The 20,103-nt window shown below is 42.3% G+C and overlaps 1 protein-coding gene across 1 annotated transcript; it reads left to right on the top strand.

Annotated features, from left to right (window-relative positions):
* Nucleotides 1–1,071: 1,071 nt before the first annotated feature.
* LOC137868896 (cytochrome P450 26B1-like) lies at nt 1,072–19,383 on the top strand. Its single transcript, XM_068705916.1, has 11 exons — nt 1,072–1,477; nt 2,358–2,435; nt 2,645–2,729; nt 3,217–3,252; nt 3,858–3,997; nt 4,454–4,577; nt 5,473–5,617; nt 5,929–6,033; nt 9,013–9,140; nt 14,206–14,293; nt 17,775–19,383. The coding sequence occupies exons 1-11, from the start codon at nt 1,288–1,290 to the stop codon at nt 17,934–17,936; spliced, it is 1,281 nt and encodes a 426-aa protein (XP_068562017.1). The 5' UTR covers nt 1,072–1,287; the 3' UTR covers nt 17,937–19,383.
* The last annotated feature ends 720 nt before the right edge of the window (nt 19,384–20,103 follow it).

Raw genomic sequence — 20,103 nt, 5'->3', positions numbered from 1 at the left:
TTGACATACCGTTACATACCGTGCAGTCTTGTCAGCCACACTACATGTTTTTCTTTTCCACACAGGTTATTTCTATCACAGCAACCGCCACTCACTCCCACATACCTGTCACGTTCACAACCCTGCTATAATCTCAGTCCACCGCGCCTCTGGGAGGAGCAGTCCAACCTACACCTCTGCACCATCTCTGCAGTTCCTCCCTGGATTGGAGAGCCTGGGTCCTGGGCCTTCCCACGTCCAATGCCTATTGAGCTGTATGTTTAATAGAGGTGGGCTAGGTGGAATTCAAAAGTGTCCCAAGTGCTTTGGTACAATGTGCAATGTAATGCAATGTACCATCCTAATACAGAGACGTTCCCTCTGTTGTTGAGAGACGAGAATCAGTTCACGGACAAGTTTAAATGGAACTCAGTCAAAGAACACAAAAACACTTTTATTGTTGTATTTATTTTGTATTTGTTTGCATTGCTCTGTCATCTGTTTAGGACCCTCGGCACTATTAGAGGTAGTGGCAGCAGAAGTTGCATTAACAGCAGTACAATATTACTTATTTTGCCTTTAATTAAAACATCTTAAAATTGAAATCCTTCTGCATCTGTGTCATGTTACATAGTTGTTGTTTTTTTTACTTATTCATATTTGGTCTGTATTGATTCATGTGCTCATCTCTTCCAGAATGTGTTATGTATTTAATACTAAACAGTGTGGGTCTCCATCATGGATCCATCATGCACAAAGTCCTGTCAATCGGTTTGGGAATAAATGATGATTAAGCAGCTAGACACCTACACTTGTAAACAATCTCTGAGTGATGATTGCGGTGCATTGAGGCAAACTTGAACAAAACTTGAACGACCTGTCCTGGCACTTTTAATATTACCCAAAACACCACCCGGCCCATTATGCAGACGATCGTGTCATAGTGGTGGCACCACATAGCTGTTGTAGCAGAGTAGCCTAGCAACAGAAGTACAACTACAGCCGAAGAACCAAACAGTCAGGCACGCGAAGCCCCAAATTACGGACATCCCCTGAACGCGTCACCCTCTGCTGCAGACACGTTCGATTTACCTCAGAGAAAACCGTGACGACAAAGAGATAGCAGTAATTTGACACACAGGTAGAGCCACGCGGATTAAAAACAATGATTAGCGCGCGATGACAGCGGCATTAACTCTGAACCGATTCTTAAAGTTCAGAGTCTAAAGGGTCGCTGACGCTGAATCCACCCGGTGAACCAATTCATTCTGTGTTTAAGCGAAAGTGCGTCTCCGACGTTGGACCTGAATGGCTAAACTACCAGGAAATGCCGGTGTGTCGGTGCTCGGGGACAAGTCGCTGGAGTTTTACCGGGACCCGGTGATTTTCTGCCAGCAGAGGATCGCGAAACACCGGAGCAGAGTGTTTCAGTGCCGCGTGCTGAATAGACCGACCGCCTTCGTCTGCTCCGTGCAGGGGATGAGAGAGCTGCTGTGCGGTATGTTGTCTGTGTGCGTGCGTGCGTGCGTGTGTGTGTGTGTGGACGCAACAGGTGAGCGCCCGTAAAGCTGCGTGTTTTATCCCCAATGACTAATATAAACACCAGTATTATTTCAATGTTGACCGATAGATGTTATAGTCTGTCTGCTCATTGGTCATTTTGTTAGATGTGACACTTTGTTGGTAATCAAATGTATTCTTAATAAAGGGAAATTAGCGTTTATAGTGAGCTCGCAGTCTCCTCAGATTCTGGAACAAAAGGAAACTTCCCTTTATATATGGAGTGAAATCCACCCCGCAGGGATTAGTCCGATCATGGGAGACACTCGTGATGTTACATGAGAAGTGGGAAAGAGGATGTGTAGTCTGCTACCCTTCAACGTTAAATTAAATCTAATAACGTTATGATATAAGAATAACTCTCCTAATTGTAAACTCAACATAAGTTCTACCTATTAAAAGAGGCTGCAGGAGAACTATTCAAATGAGTTTGAAGTATATGAAATATAGTTACAACAAAGTTACTATAAACTCACCGGGTCAGAGGACTATTATGACGATTTTAATTATAGACACAGCCTTTAAAGAAGGTGTTTATTTGACATTTTTTAGATATTGGTGCCAGTACTATAGCTGATAAACCAAAACATGTGTTTTTAGTACCTGTGCCATATAGTGCCATAGTCTGAGCAATATGAAATATACATGTACGTTTCAAACTCCACCCCCCCCCCCCCCCCTGCATTTGATAAGAGGATTTTCATGCATAATTGAATCCTGGTGTTTTATTAAACAACTGGATACTGTTACACTTCCATCTCCTCCATAGCGTGTCGGATTTGTTTTGTATGTGTTTGTAATAAAGTTGTGTGTTTCAGATAAGTCCAACATGTTTCTGAAGGATCCGACCGACTTGATGACCAACATGTATGGAGACACCGTCGTCACCACTAACGGTAAACACATGCGCTCACCAAAACCCCCACCGACGGCTCAACGCAGAGCTTTGAATGCAGCAGACATGTATGTTATACACAAGGTATTACTAAGACGAGAGGAAAAACACTCTACAGCAACAACATCGTTGTTTCCGAGATGCAGGCACTGGTGATGCTCAGATTCACCGAGCGGTGAACGCGACTGACTTGTATTTGTGTGTTTTCAGGTGAGGAGGCGTGTCTTCTCCGTCTGTCTCTCACCAGCCTGTTCACAGGAAGTGGCTTAAAATCATCTAACGATTATATCACCAGGTAGGGAAAGGAATGTTGTCCGTATGATATTTGTGTGGCTTTTGTATTTTATGACCTGGAGAGTCACGGAGGGTTCTTCAGACTTGAGTTTTATTAAATTGAAATGGGACCATGGAGCTTACAGACATTTTTTTTTTTTTTTTTTTTGGTCTAGCCTCTTGTGCAATGGATAAAAATAGCGGCAACGCCTTTCGTGACACGGCTGGAAAGTCCGTATTGCTGCAACAATGTTGTCCATCCAAGTCAAAGGCTTCTTGAGCAACAACTGACCGGCCTCTCTGTTCTACGGAGCGCAAAAAAAAAAAAAAAAATCCCTAAAATAATTATACAGTGTGTAATATAATATTTCAAATGCTGGAATAACAAGTGAATGTAGCCTTATGTTATCGGCACAATGAACAGAATGCATCAAAATGCGCTGCCGAGACATATTGTGTGACTTCATCTTGTCTGAGAAGTGACTGTCTGTGTTTCTTTGGATCAACAGTGTGTGTGAGCGCTGTCTGAAGGAGCTCTCTCTCAGGTAACACGTCACATAAGCCTCCAGCTCTCAAAGCATGTTCATTTATTATTATCTCTGCCAGGAGGATCGTGCGAGCGGTTGCAATTTTTGCGCACTTTTGTGTTTTCGCAGACGGCTTGGTGAGTAGCCAATTGTGGGTTGTATTCATACAATCATACAACACAGCATCCGTCATAGCAGACACACCTTGCAGAGATCGGTAACCTACTTAGTGCACCTTTCTAGTTCTTTTGACGCTTTAGTCCAAAACGATGCACAAAGCTGGATTACAAATTGTTTCGCAAGCTACGAAGCTAAAATATAAAAGACTTATAGATGAGCAATAACACCAGCGACATGAAAACAGGGTTAGAGAGGTGGATGGGACATGTTTCCCTGTGTGTACACAACGGGGGGGGGAGTACACAGCAGCCACACAACAACAGCTCTTATTTTTGTTTGCGGATGTTTTAACGTCCCCTGTTCTCATTAACGCACAGACAGCTTCATGATGTGTGGTAGAGATGTATTTATTTGATATGTGATCTCTGTGTGTGTGTGTGTGTGTGTGTGTGTGTGTGTGTGTGTGTGTGTGTGTGTGTGTGTGTGTGTGTGTGTGCGTGTAGTGGCGGGCCACAGTGTGTGTATTCTGCCTTCAAGCGTTTGGGGACAGAGTTGGTGTTGGGCCTTTTTCTGAACGTACGAGCAGAAGAGCAACCTGAACTTTTCCAGGAAATCATGCAGCTCTGCACCCAGCACTGGCATGGTAGGGGCACACACAAATGTGCTGTTTACACACACACACACACACACACACACACACACACACACACACACACACACACAAATGCACAAAAACCAACAGTGCTTTTTTGTTTTTCAAATACACAGCCAAGTATAGACGCATGAGTGCAGGGGTGCCCCTGACCTCTTTAAGCCCCTCCCCCTTTCTTTCTCTCTGCAACTATCAGTTCTATGTACACTGCTCCAAAATCGTCTTTTATTTTAACTGCAGCACTGGTATCGTTACAAACTCAATCTGACAAAAATCTTGTCATGTTTTCCAGACGTATTTAATACGTCAGCTCTGTTGTTTTGCAATACGGTATTGCAAAAATCTTCCACTTCCCCTTTTTAATTCAGCTCAGTAAATATGATACATCTTGTGTGTTTTTGCCCTTCTTTGTATCTTTCCTGACCAGCTCCTCTCATGCCCCTGCAGGTCTGATCTCCGCTCCGGTCAACTTGAAGGTTCCTCTGTGGTCGTCGGGTTTCTCCAACGCTCTGGACGCCAGAGACAGACTGATGGAAATCATCAAAGACAAACTGCAGAATGACACACAGGGGTGAGACTGCATTTGTCTCTGTACTTCTGTTTCTCTGTCTTTCTTTGTCTTTATCTCTCTCTCACACACACACACACACACACACACACACACACACACACACACACACACACACAAGGAAAGGGAAGGAACCACCCCACTGCTTCTCTATTTCCCTTCTCTGTGTCTTTCTCTGTTTTTTATATCTTTCTCTTGTACACAGACACACAGCAGTATTCATTTTACAATCATTCTCCAGAACAGAGCTTCTACCTCTTTATGTCTGCTGAAGACTTGTGCCAGTACTTATGTTTCTATTAGATTGTGTAAAAAAAAAAAATTACACTTTAAACTTAATTGGTTAAGTCAATTTCTGGAAGTTCTGCAAAATAAAATCCCGTCTTTCCTGCCGGCCTGTTGCCTGCTTGCATGACTCTCTGCCTGAGCCTTGGACTCCATTCCACCATGTTCTCTAATCGCTGCCTCGATAAGTCTGCATTCTTTGTTCGCCTGGCTAGTTTCTCGACTTCTGCCTCCTTTTTTTTTTTTTGGCATCGAGTAATGATGAACTTTGATCTTCATCTGTTATCTGCTCGGGCTGCCTTTCCTCAGTCGTTACAGGTACGTTGAAACATACCGAATGACTGATCTCTCGCAACCTTTTGCTACTCCTAAATTCCATTGGTTCAGGTCAGATGTTTTGTTAAGCCATTGAAATACAGCCACATGAATATCGTGGTGGCTGTTGCTCTTTGCGTTGCTATTCTTATGCGTAAAGCTGTCTCCCTCTCTTCCATAAATCACAGGCTGCTGATCTCTGACTATGCTCTGGTTTGTATATGGCTCCCATGCTTTTTATCACTGATGATGTTGTTCGTTGATGTGGAACCTTAATCCCTCCTCTCCGCGGCTCTAGTTTTGTCGGCTCCCTCGGTTCTTTGCCGCTGCCCGACTCCAGCTCCGCCTCCCAGCATCTCCTGCTGTTCATCTCGGCTCTGATCCCCAAAGCGCTGGCGTCGCTGCTCACCTCCTTCACACTGGTGCTCAGTGGAAACCAACAGGTACATGAACACAGATACGACTGTGTGTGTGTGTGTGTGTGTGTGTGTGTGTGTGTGTGTGTGTGTGTGTGTGTGTGTTGATGGGACAAAACAACAACCAGATGCGACGAAAAAAAATACCCGTCTTCAGTACACTTCAGAATTAAAACATACCACTAACATTCGTCATTATGCCTCAGCTCTTTGCATTCTTAAATTGATACTTATCATGATAAAAAAAACAACAACTGTGATAGAAATTGATATAAACTTTTTTATAAGCTTTTAAATAAGAAACACAAACCAAACTCTTTCCCCATGTTTGTGAGAAGACCCGTCGGCGAGCGTTGGACGACCCTGATTACCTGCGCATGGTGCTGCTGGAGGTTCAGAGACTTTGGCCTCCTTTCATTGGTGGACGCAGATTAGCTGACCAGGTAGGACTGTTCACCAGGGGACTGGGTCGCATCCTATTAATGAATAAGCACTGAATGAGTGTTGAGTATTTCTTATCTTGTGTTTTTAAATGAGAGATTCAGTGGGACCTTCTCGTCTCTAAAGTCATTATAAATCACAGATTTGTACGTGGGGACGGATTTTATGATCCAAATGAAGTGGGACTCTATGCTTCACATATTTGGCACAAAGTTACAGAACCGGGAATGGCTGTCCTACATTTTTTTTTTTTTCCTGCCGTTATCTTTAGACCACAAGTTAATTGTTATGGTAATACGATCAGTAGGATTATAGGTAGAAATGTGCCACTTTTACATTGCAATATCTCCAAATTGATACAGTGTTATCTTTTTAATGTATAAGAGACGCAGGTAATCAAATTTATCTTCTGTATTTATAAATGTTTTTGTAAAGAGTTGATTATCTTTTTATATCCAGTTAACACGGTTCATTTTCTCTCGATAATGAGATAATTAACTTGTGATCTCGAGATAACGGGATTGAAAAAAGTAGCTTGGCTGCCGTACATAGTGTATATATATATATATTGTTGCCTTAAACGTCCTAGCAATCAGTGCAAAATTAGAAGTAGCTTCAAATCCCTGGATTGTTAACATTATAAGCAATATAAAGAGCAAAAATAAGGGCAAACTTAAGTATAACCCATTGAATATAGTATTGTAGCATTTTACAATTTACAGTGAGAAATATGAAGAAAAAATCCTTTTAATTTGGATGTTTTACCAAGGCTGCTGTTTAAATTAAGAGTTTTAAGGTTTAGTAAACCCTGAGCTGATATACACTGTTGTGTGAAATGTCTTCCGTGTTTGTACACTTTAAAGGATATATGTAAGTCATCGTTGTACCTTTTTTGTAGCTTCATTTTCCTGTCGTCTAGGATTCTGTTTTCTGTGTTGCACTCCTGTCCTCTAGATGGCGACACATTCCTGTAGTTGGAAGTCTCCTCTGCTGTTACTGTCCTCTCTCTTGTGTTTACTGTACAGTACGAAGAGACACGGGGGCTGGACAAGAAGCACAAACACCTTGCAGTGTATTACATTGGCCTTGCACTAAAAACCAGTTTGTTCCATCTTGTGTCTTTGAGCTCCAGTTGGTGGGTCTCTTTCTCTCTTTTTTTTTTGAGACTTTTCCTCTTGCAGCATTAATTAAAGGCGACACAGAAACTACAGTAAACAACAGTCAACAACACATGCGAGTCTCTGCTTGCGTTGAGGTCCGACTATCAGTGTTTGAGCAGCACATGTGTTTTAATGGCAACATGATACGTCGTTAGAACAATTACAGAGGCACGGAATTCATTGAACTGGTATTTACCGCAGGCCTGTTTCATTAGCTGTTTCTATTATTGTGTACATCATTTGTTTATTCTAAATTGTTCCATGCAGCCATTATTTCCACTTGGTGACTTATTATCTATCCACTGTTGTGTAAACCTGTGTGCTGGACATATAACCATGTTATATCCCGTTTGGCCTACTGTATGTGTTACAACATCCATTTTCATTCATTCAAAAGGTGTCTCTCAGCTCTCAGGTTTGAGCTCGGCACTGTCGGCCGATAGAATCCCTAATTTACTCCCGTCTCTTGATTGGCCGGCTGCTTACTCCGAGGGCCGCCTCCACCCTCCTTCCGCATCGGCTGTGTTTATCATTATGACCTCATCAAACTGCCTTATGCAACAGCTCAATCGGAGGCATTGATCCATCTCTGCTATTGATTGGCTCCGCTTTCCCGGAAGGAAATGAGCGTGTGTGTTGGGGGGGGGGGGGGGTATGGGGTTTGGCAGTGGGATTGATGTGTGCTGGTGGCACTGTGAGGCCGAGCGGAAAGTCATTTGTCACTTCTGGGAAACGCATCAGTACTCTTTGATTCCCCACGGCCTCAGTGGGACGCGGGGTCGTGAAGCGTGGGCGTTTTGGAGAACTTAAGAGAATAAAGAACTCAAAGAATAATGTGTTTTTGCAAGATGGATTAGTTAGTATTGGGGGAGGAAAGAATACTAGAACATCTATGCTGACTCAAATTGACTTTGAGTTGAAAAGTACTTAAGCCGTAGTACAAAAGTAGCTCTTTTGACGACTACTTGCAAGTTAGTTAGTAACAAATTTTCAGATGAGATGCACATTCCATGAAAATCCTAGCCTATGCTTTCATGGATATTTTGCCAACTTCAAACACAATGCTAATACAAAGAAAAGCAGGAGACAAGTGCTGGATCCAAAGTGAAAAGAGTTGATGAGATGCTTATGTGTGCAGGTAGGTGTGTAAGAAAGAGAGAGATTATTAGTATTCACAATCGGGTGGAAAAAGTAGATGCTCCATCCAGGTGGAACTAAGATATGCAATCGTTTTCAGGGTTAGTGCGTGAGCGAGCGAGACATGAACGGCAATGGCAGTTCTCAGTGAGAACTGGGAGAAAGAAGGAGAATTGTAAAAGATTTTCCACTCCAGCAGTGAAAGAAAAATGAGAAAGAGGGGTAGAGGAAACGGAAACGGTGATCCTGTTCAGTGGTAGTCCATTAGTGCAGCTACTAATGGATGTAGTGAATAGGTGAATTAAAAGGGCAACAATTGGGTCTTTGGTTAAGTGGTCTTTTTGCCCCAAGGTGGCTCCTTTCACCAGGGCTTAGTGAAAAAATCAACTCAGGAAATTTTTGGTTTAAAATGGAACTGTAATTCACAATTTGAGCCAAACATCATGTGTTGAAGAAGTCTCCCATTCATTTTGGTTCAAATGGGGATTAATAGCATGTTCCCGAAGTTGCATCATTGCAGTGTTCCCAGCTCACATTTCCTTCTGATCGTATGTCACTCCTGTAAAAATCCACAATTTCTAAAATACATAGGCGTTGTAGATGTGAAGCAGGATTCACTCAGTGCTTTGTCATTTCATTATAATAAGATATAATAATGTGATTTCTGCCCCCATGTATGTGTAGGACTCCACGCTCGCAGGGTTTCCCGTCCCAAAGGATTATGGTGTGATCTATATCAGCCATGCTGTCCACCGCGACCCCGAGGTGTTCCAGCAGCCAGACACCTTCCTGCCAGAGAGATGGAGCGGAAGGTAAGGATCTTAGGTTTGTCTTTAAGTCTTTGTTTAAACCTCTTGGATGCTAGCCCTATTTTTAGGCCTCTGCTCGAAAATTGCATACCCATATTAAAAAGAGTGTATTTCTTCAGCGTACTTACATTTATATTGGACAGTGATCCTGCCCCCTTTCCTATCTCTGGAGCTGTATAAATCCTGGATGTAGGGCAGGTTTGGACCAAAATCGTGTCTTCTCTAAATAAATAAATGACAAATAACAGATTCATTTTGTCGTATAAATCCTTCCACGCAAAGCTAACTAGTAATATATTTTGTCTCGGGGTCTACACTGCAGTTTGCTTTATTATTCTGACTTGCGGCCGTAGCGACCCACGCAGGTCGTGTACGGCCGCTCCTCTCAGCCGGATACCTGCTCTGCTAAAATGTAACCTGATCTGATTCACCAATTCACTCTCACAGTCAACCGCTTTTCATTCATCCACTTCCTCCATTCACCTGTTTATTGTCATTCATACTTGTTCATTCAGGCGACAGAGCAGAGGGGGGAGTGTGGTGGGGGGGGGGGATCTATGAATGTATGTATGTAGGGAGGCTGCTGCCATGGAAACTAGTCATCTGACACCATCTTTACCAATAGGGATTCCCTCTATGTGTGTGTGTGTGTGTGTGTGTGTGTGTGTGTGTGTGTGTGTGTGTGTGTGTGTGTGTGTGTGTGTGTGTGTGTGTGTGTGTGCGCGCGCGTGCAGGGTGGGGGAAGATGCCCTGTGGAGTGGGATGGTATACAGAAAATGAGCCAGAGAAGATCCTATCTTGCTTCTTTTTTTCTGTCTGCGTGTCTCTCGGAACAAAAAGAGGGTGATTCCTCTAAAATGAAATGCCTTTGAGTGTGGGGCTTCCCCCTCCATCATGTTAAATATAACCACTGTTGTAAAATCTCTTTTAGTGGAACTGACAGTTCAACTCAATGAAGACAAATAAAATACAGACACACACATGTCTAATAGCAACAGTTACAGCAATTTTTGTATCCGCTCTGTTTTGCCGCTGCGACCACGATCATCAAGAAATGACGAAGGATTTGTTTTTTTTAATAGTTAAACTCTCAATGTCTTGGTGTATTTTCTGTGGATGTGAGGATTTAGCAGTTTACCATTTTATTGTAATTTTATGTTTTCTGCAACTGGGTGACCCAGTGGATTTATTAACGGTAAGGGTAGATTAATATGTTTTCTTTTAGCTCATTCAAAGTAATCTTTATTGTCACACCATTAATTCACTAAAAATAGTCTCTATTGTATGTGACTTTTCCTACAATGACAAAAGGACGAAATGAGTTAAAACTAGATGCTTGTAACAATGTGATGATCTGATTATTAACACAATGCTAACTAAGTAATGGGTGCCATTTAAAATTGACTGAAGTGAATGTAAAAATAGATCCCTTAATGAATGAATAGACAGCTAACTGCTGCCATGGTAACTGTCCACCTCATACCGGTTTTTACCAATGGGGATTCCCTGTGTGCTCTTTTGGGGGTGTGTGTGTGTGTGTGTGTGTGTGTGTGTGTGTGTGTGTGTGTGTGTGTGTACATCCTGAGATGGGGTTGACGAATGAGTCAGAGGAGATTTTCCTTGAGACAATATGATGTAAAATCTATCAAACATAAAAAAAAATATAACAACAACATTTTTTTAAATGTAGGAGCCTGAAATTTTGTCCATAAAATACTTACGATATCCCATAAAGACTAAAACCAACAAATACTTATTCTTGTCGACAAGAATAGTCTGTGTAGCCGAACCAGACACAGATCTGTAGCGCATCCATCTTTGCTGTGCCGTAGATCTCTCTCCTCATTACAATGAACTGCCTGAGTGCTGCAGTCTATTTTGAGTTGATCCCACACACACACACACACACACACTCATGCTGCCAAAAAATTCTCACTAGTGCACCGAATTCACCAGCTAAAAATGAGTCCCCAGCCTATTTATCCATGTTAGTCTTGTTTACTTAAAAAACTAGGTTTTTAAGTGTTCAGCCTTTTTATGAAAATGAAACTACATACTGTATTTGTGACCCGATTAACTTGGTGCTGAGAGGTAATTGTAGGTGTAGGAGATTCAATACGTGTATACTAGGTGTGTGTGTGTGTGTGTGTGTGTGTGTGTGTGTGTGTGTGTGTGTGTGTGTGTCTTAATTGCTGCTCAAACTAGTGAACTTCCCTCAGGATGTAACCGTATTTGTGTCTCTCTGCGTGTTGACTGTATTTTCGCTTCTAATCCTCTATTTATCTTCCGGTCTGTTTCTCTTTCCTCCTGCCTGTCTTTTTCTCTGCATCTCCATCTGTCAGTCTTCCTGGAGACTATTTTCCGGTCTGCCTTGATAGTTGCCTGGCTCCTTTCCTTGCCACCTGGCCGTGTAATTTAATGGCTGCATGTCCTGCCCACCTACAATAACTACAGTTTAACCACATCATCTGTTTGCGTGTGTGTGTGTGTGTGTGTGTGTGTGTGTGTGTGTGTGTGTGTGTGTGTGTGTGTGTGTGTGTTTCTGTGCGATAATTGCGTATATTGTCCGCTGTGTGTCCCAGGACATACTGTATCGTCAGCTTGTGTGTTTGTGTGCTTTTCCATTTGGAAGCAAACGGTAGAGCTGGCAAGTTAACATCCTATCAGCCAGACGCCCACACAAGCTCCGGCCCTGTAGACAAATGAATCGGAAACGCGACCAAACGCAGATACAAATCTGAGCTCCCGCAGCGGGTTGTGTTGCTAGTTTCAGATAAGTCTGAGAACAGGGGGTTTCCTGCTTGTGTCCATAAATGCTGACATACATCGGTTTTCATTTGAAGTGGAAATTATTAGCAAATCTTAAGTATTAGTTTGTATTGCGGGTTTAGAATTTTCCCCATTTCAAGAAATGTGTATGAATACTGAGAAATAGTCCCTGAAGGTAACTGAGGTCTGTTTGTTTTGGTCAGTGTATTAATGGACAAATGTAGACGTAGGTATTACTCCGTTCATTCAAACTATAGTTTTGATAGTAGATTGGATGTTTTAGTAGCACTTTATTTAAAGGACCATTTCTGTAGTTCAATGGAAGTTTCCGGGAAATAAGTAGTTGATTTGATACAGTACTAATTATAGGAAAAATGGCATTTTTAAACATGTTCGGTAATTCAATTAGTTTGTTGAGTGATTTATACTTCCTACCAAAGTCCTTTTTAGTTTAGCTTCAGGTAAAGTTTTTCACATTGATCATAGACATATGGAAATATGTTGATCAGTGACTTATTTCTCATTAACATAACTTAAACGGCTGCGTTGATGATTCTTTTTCGTGTGTGTGCATATTTGATATGGACTTCTGTTTGGTAAGTCTTCCTCTCTCTCTTCCTGTCTCAGTGTTACTGCATCGTACGCGACACGTCTTGCTGTTTCAGGATGGGCCTAGAAGGACCATTAGACAGATGCTGCAGAGAACACTAATATTCTCCCTTCTCTCTCTGTCTCTAACTCTCTCTCTCTCACACACACACACACACACACACACACACACACACACACACACAGAAAGCCTCTCTCACACACACTGGACCCAGACTATACACACCACTAATGCTTCCTGTTTGCCTTTAATCAGAGCTCAGGTTTCAGGAAGACAGGATGCATTAGTGGTGAGATGGGGAGAGACGTCCTGCATTAGCAGGCTGTTGACAATCCTGACGGCTGGAAACGACCAGCATCTCTATATTTTTTAGTACATTTTTAGAGGGGAAATTGGAACGTTGCAGCAGGTATGGCAAAGAGACTCAGACAGACAACGTGTGTCGAGATGTTTCAATGATTCAGGCCCGCCTTGTGTTATCGCCCACCTCTCGGTTCCGTAATTCTGTCTTTAGTCAACGAGATTTCGAGAGGACCGAAATCAGCTGGAACAAGCTAGGTCAGGGGTCACTAATAGGCGGACCGCGGTCCGGGTCCGGATTCGGACCCAGACGCCGTTGTATCCGGACCCAGGACCTAAAACCGATAGATAATTCAGAATTATTACATTTTGACGGAGCGCCTATATTTTAACCGGTGCAGCTTTTCCAGCCTTTACGGCACTCGGTCAGCGGCGTAAATCACATCATGTGATGCAGCTCAGCCAATCAAATATGGGTATTCCGACAAGTTTCCTGACTCGAGTGAGATGTAGACACACAGGGGAGACGAGGTGATTTTTGAAAATGAAATGCTACATCAGAATGTCCTGGTTCTCTCTGAGTGACACCTTGAGGTGGTCTGCTATCAACCTGAGGTGAAATTATTTTGTAATTATGCACCATTTCCTCTAAAACCCCACCTGAAATTAGACAAATTGTCTCGTGAATGTGATTTGAAGTTAGCTCATGCATGAGATTTTGAAGATTTTGTGTTTCTGAATGGACAAGATTTACTGATATGATCGGTGACCTCTGGCCACCATTCAGGTCGTCTCATTGGTTGAAAGACATGACATGTTTCCATCACGTCGTCGCCATCGGATCATCATCTGATGTCACATCTGATGATCATCCCGGGGCTAACAGCGCAGTCTATGACCGTTTTGTTATATGCACGCAACAGAGGCATGAAGTGGCCATTATTCTGCGGAGGGACTGACTATGAATGGAATTTGAATGCTGTCCTGTTCAACCATACAGGCTTAGGCGCTCTGATTTATCAAAAATAAAAGGTTTGGTGTTCCTCCAATTATTGAAGCTTGTTAGATTTTGGTTTCTGCATCTCTGATTTCTTTGCACGTATTTTGGATTTGTGTGTAAGTAGGCCTGGGCTATAATTTATTTGATCACTATAGCTGCTTCCACCCTTTGGAGTACGCAACATGTCGTCAGTCACGACCTATATCTGACACGTTCAAAGTAAGCTGGTTAACCTGGTAATAAAGGGGTTAAATTCAACCTTTTTTTCTCCTGGTAATTATTCAAAATTGGTCATTCAAAAATGTAATTAAATTATCAATATCGACTGAAATGAAACTGTATTGCACAGCCCTCTGTGTTAACATGTAACTATGTTTTTGTATGTGCAGGAATGCAGGCCAGGAGCACTTCCTGTGTTCCTTCGGCAACGGGCCCAGAAGCTGCATTGGAACTAAACTTAACGATGTCTTCCTTAAGGTGACTCCATTTCTTTGATCATCACACTTCCATCTACAAACTCACATAAATGCATACACGCACGCACACTCACAGTGCCGCTCATTAGTGCCATCGTCTTTAGACATGTCTTCTTTTTGAGATAAGGAGGTCAAAGATTTATGGAAGGTTGCAAGAATCCGGAGTAATTTGCATGCATTTATAATAAAAACTGGATGCAGCGCAGCCACTCCAATTTTTTTTTCACCAGTATTGCAGTGAAAAAAGCCTGTGCCCCAAAAAGCATTTCCCCATAGACCACCATTTTAAAAGAGACGTCTGCAGTTCGAGGTATCAACAGTTTCACAAACAAGCTCAATTATGACTCTTTCTATTGTGAATTTTATATTTTATATTGTGGTTGTTTGTAAAACCTTCCTTAAGCTGAGAAAAAAGCCATTTAAAAAACGGTGATGCAACCACGATAGATAGATAGATAGATAGATAAATAGATAGATAGATAGATAGATAGATAGATAGATAGATAGATAGATAGACTTACAAACATCGGCGCAAATATTTCACAAAAATTGTAACCGTATGGTGTGGTTTTGCTGTTCTCTGTTCGAGCTGAACGTCTCTCCTCAGTCCTTAACTGCCAAAAGGACAGCTGAAAGTGAGACTGCTTACTGTAGCTGTGCACCTGAAAACTGCAAATAGTGTGATTACAGGGTGCAAATATTGATATGGAAGATAATATACACTGCATGCATTGTCTTTTGAATTATGAGTGAATGTGTTCTCTAATGGGAGGAAACATTTTCAACCCAGATGGAAGTGAAATTTGGGAAGCTTCCAGTAAAACAAAATTTGTTATTAGTAGGTCTGCTACTAGACAACTGCTGTACTGTAACTGTAACTGTACTGTACTGACATAATATGGCATATAAACAAAGAACAAAGAGACAGAGAGAGAGCTGAACCATGAGCACTCCTCATGGGAAGGATGAAATGCTTCGCTGTGTGTGTGTGTTTGTGTGTGTGTGTGTGTGTGTGTGTGTGTGTGTGTGTGTGTGTGTGTGTGTGTGTGTGTGTGTGTGTTAGTGATTACAGACGGAGAGCCCAGGTACAGACTGTCCTGTTTAAACCACCTGCCAGTCCCCACGGCAGCCCTCACCATAGCCATCATTGCCTATACTCAGGAGACACACACACACACACACACACACACACACACACACACACACACACACACACATGCATATATGCATACACAGCCTATGGAAGGAACAAGAACAAGACATGTGTGTTACAGGTGTGACAACAGGAAGGGCAGAGATTTAGTTCCCATGTGGGGGTGTTCCCTCTGGAATCAGCTGTGTCTATGTATGTGTTGTGAGCCTTGCAGGGTGACGCCAACCTGAAAACAACCGCAGCGAGCTGGAGGATCCCCAGGGTTTTAATTAGAAATGTGCGAAATTAAATGGAAGGATTCCCTCTTCTTTTCAGTTATCACAGACAAACCCTTGTAAACGTATGATAAAAGGATCGATTATTTCACGATTTTGTTACAATCAATGAAGTGACGCTTCCCTAATCCCGACCGTACTCAGTAGCTGTTGTAAGTTTATACTGTGTACTTGCATAGCATTGATACATCGATAATGGGAGCATCTACCATTAGCTGTAGCTAACTAGATAATTAAGCTAGCTCCATGATTTGGTTGAAAATATTGTGTCCTAATCGCTGGCTTTTCAGTGTTTCCAGGTGACTCCTTTTGAAACTAGATACCCTTAAAAGGCTTTTAAATGTGTTACGCGACCTAAAACTGGATGGCCGGCTGTTAGGCACTTATGCTAGTTGTGGTGTGTTTGTGGGAGCGAAGGAAGCGGATTCCACCAGTCAGCTAATGGAAGGCTTATCTCAGCAGTTCACGTCCATTGAGTCAAACTAATACACTTAATGTACGTTATTTAACCTACCTCTGCTATCAACCTGAGGTGAAAGGATTTTGTAACTATGCACCATTTCCTCTAAAATCCCATCTCAAATTGTCTTATGGATTTTGATTTGAAGTTAGCTCATGAATGAGATTTTGAAGGGCTTTAATTTTTAAATTCTACATCAGAATGTCCTGGTTCTCTCTGAGTGACACCTTGAGGTGCTCTGCTATTAAGATGCACATTTTTCAAAAGCTTTCTGTTATGTCAGTTATTCTTTAATCCAGCCCTTACTTTACTTGAAATGAGCAGAACATTTATTTATGTATTTCTATGTATTATTTATAATCCATCCACTTAACTTTGATTTAATTGAATCCAGTGTAAGTTCCTTTTCACACTCCGATATTTTATTTTGACATTCACTGAATGAATTCAGACACATGATGTCATCCGTATCAACGGGGTGAACCCTGCTCCTCCGTCTGCTATCTTAGGAGTTCTCTCAACCCCTCAGTAAATGTTGTTCTCTGCAACGTTGAGCTGCATGACCCAACGCTGCTATGGGATAATGTACAAGAAGTATACACACTATCCATCGCCTTAAGATATATTTTTGCACCAATGAGGGACGTGTTGAACCTCATCACGTGTGTCTGATTGGCTCTGAGCAAACTGACCACTCGCACATACCACCACACACAAGAGGGTGTGGCCAGAGTAAAAAGTAGACCACAGGGATCTAGGTCAGAGATGTGAGTCATCGCCTCCTTGCTTCATCCTTCCCCTTCCCTCCTTCCTCCCACACCCACCCCCACCTTCATCATCCTTCCCCAATTCCCTCTTTTTCTTTCCTCCCTTACTCCATCACGGTTTATTCATCCGGCTCCTCCCCCTCTATCAGGGAAATCTTCATTCACAAAGTGGAGGGAGGCAGCGCAACCGGCTGTTACTGGTGAATGCGATTGGTCTGCTCGGTGGCCGGGTATCCACCCAATGGGGAATGCTGCCATCCATGGAGCTCTCGATGCACTTAGTATGTAGAATAAAATAGAATCAGGGTTTTCCCTCATCGTCCAGCTATTACACAAAGTAGACTGGAAAAGAGAGTGTAATGTTAATCCGTGACGTTTTGGTGAAATTTGAGAATTGTACGCTCTCTGCTAGACGATCAAGTTAGCACAGATATCAAGAAAGCGTTTGAGTCCCTATGACATAATGTTCTGCTTCAACTTGGCTGCGGAGAGGTGTTGCGTTGCGTTCCTACTTTGAAATCTGGAAATCAACATACAAACAAACACAACAAGTGTTATGGAGGCTGTAGCTTAACAAGTTGGAGCTTTTTGCTTCTTTTTTTTTTCAAGCGTTGGCGGAGGCTCTCGCTCTGCCAAGTGCCTCCTGGTTCAACATTTTGTCTTTGCAATGCTATAAAATTAGGACATTTTCACTGCCACCCCCACTGCTTTTCACTCTGAATATCATGAGGCAGAAAGTAAGTTTTTTAGTTTTTATTTCAGTTCGGCAAAGATACTGAAGTTACGACACATACAGAAAACTCTTTCTTTTCTCGTTTTGCTCCCAGGAAGCGTGCATGTACCTGTTAAAGAACTACGACTGGTGTTTGGACCCTCCATCACAGGACCTTGAGTACAAATGGCTGCCTGTGTCTCGCCCAGCCAACCCCCCCACCGTCTCCTTTACCCGACTCGATGATGCCAGATCTGACAGGAGCGACACCAGCTAGGGATGCACAGTATGTTTAGCGATGTAGCTGCTGATAAGTTGAGGGGGAACAAAGAAATACATACAAGCACTAAAAGCTAGCTCGAGGCAAAATATACCTCTCTAGAATGTGCAGAACTGCCTGGAAAATAGGTGAACACACCCAGAGGGAAGCCAGCAAACTGTGAGGGCCCCCCCCCCCCCCCCCCCCCCCCCCGCTGCATGTGATAGAGTAATCGTCCAGGGGAAAGCCGAGGAGTGTGCTGGTTTCTCTCTGTGTTCCTCTGCCAGATATTCGGCAGCTTTGTTTGAGGAATCTGCAACAAAACACAAACTAAATGACTCATAAGCATTCTCCTATTGCTGAATCCGACACTGCTAGACAGCAGGTTTTTTTGGTTTGTTTTTTTAATAATGAGTCATTTATGTCTAAAAGATTCAGAACATGAAAGTCTTCTCCCAATTGAATCTGTCTTATACATCAGATACTGCGTCTAGGTTGAATAGAGATACACCTTCCCTTTTCCCCGTGGTGGAGAAATTTAAATTTCCTCCAAAACTGCAGCCCTCGTTTGGTAGAAATTGCCTTTCCCCCCCCCCACTCCACCGTATATCAATATTTAAACCACATTAATCCAGGGGAACACACACACACACACACACACACACACACACGCAGAGGTAAGCCTTCAGACTCAATACCTAACTGCAAACCTGTCTCCCCTCCCCCTTCCACCACCTAGCAACCACCACTGCTTAGCAACAGTTCGTCATACCGACACTGACTTTAGTATGCAAGTCTCACACACACACACACACACACACACACACACACATTAAACTGGTTATTTTTTAAAGCAGTTGGCAGTGATACACACACCATCTGAGTCACATGTAAATGTTGCCAGAAGACTTTGCACGCCTACATTTTAAATAACCTTTGTAACCTGAATGATTTTTATCACATGAATCATAAACCAAACTAGAGTTGTTCTGTGTCTATCACATGAAACAAAACAAAAGATAGTTTTACATTTTAATTTATGGAAGTGGCACATTCTTTGTATTACATATTGTTTATGTTTGCATTTGTCTGTCATAGTCATTTAAGTGCATAATTGTTTAATTCCTTTTTTATGTCGTCGAACTTCTTTTAATGTTAGTATGTTATCTCCACTGTCATGCCACATTGGTCTTTTATGAATCTGTGTGATATATTCTGTGTAAACAATGTGACATTTGGAGTATTTCACTGTAGTTGCTTCTGTTTCTGTATCCTGTCAAATCTACAGGTGAAATACAGGTGTCGTTTTCAATGCTAGTGGTCTCCAATTAGTTTTTGTTCCGGGCTTCCCAAATAGATCTCGGAGGTCATCGGATGATTCAAAGAATAAGCGAAAAAAAATTGTTTGTTTCATTCATTTATTTTAATTTATTTTAAATAAATATAGTATATAAACATGTAGCAATATTAATGCTTGATTATGTATTTTGTTTAACGCATCCCAGCAGCGATAATATGTCCAATGTGAGCTTGAACATGTTCAGCTGCAGTGTGAATAAGGCCTCGAGTGCGTATGAAACGTGAGCTATGCGCTTAATGCTGCCCGCCGTCTCTGTAATCCGCTATAGGCATGTGTCTCAGAAAGATGCTTTTGTCCTTCGCAACAAACCTACTTTGTTCTCTTCACTGCTCTCTCTCTCTCTCTCTATCTCTCTATCTCTCTCTCTCTCTCTCTCACACACCAAACTATAGTCCCTTCTATACACAACGAATTATGCTGCAGACGGGCATATTTCTTACTTGTCTCACTCGGCCGTTGTCTCTGTTTCCCCCTCCCTTACTCTCTCACACACACACACACACACACACACACACACACACACACACACACACACACACTTGCAGACATACATCACACAAGATCAGGCAGAAAATGGGGCTCTTGTGAACAGAGTGGTATGACTCACTGCTCTCCCTGCACTTGTCCGTTAGCTGCCGGTACTCACAGCAAAGCACGACAGGCGAGAGCGATTTACAGTCACAAGTGATGTCATCAGTATTGGATTTTGTGTTATAGTTTAGTGTGATTTTGTCAGATATTTTAATTAACAAATACCAACAAATCATACTGCAATCGATTAATGATGAAATACCGTGGACGACATCGGGTGGCGTTGAGTAAAGC

Source organism: Cebidichthys violaceus, unplaced genomic scaffold, assembly GCF_023349555.1.
Source record: "Cebidichthys violaceus isolate CVI_PGR_0920_01 unplaced genomic scaffold, fCebVio1.0.p SCAF_12, whole genome shotgun sequence".
Classification (NCBI taxonomy): domain Eukaryota; kingdom Metazoa; phylum Chordata; class Actinopteri; order Perciformes; family Stichaeidae; genus Cebidichthys; species Cebidichthys violaceus.
The sequence above is the reverse complement of the archived record's forward strand: the minus strand, read 5'-3'. Positions and strand labels throughout refer to the sequence as shown.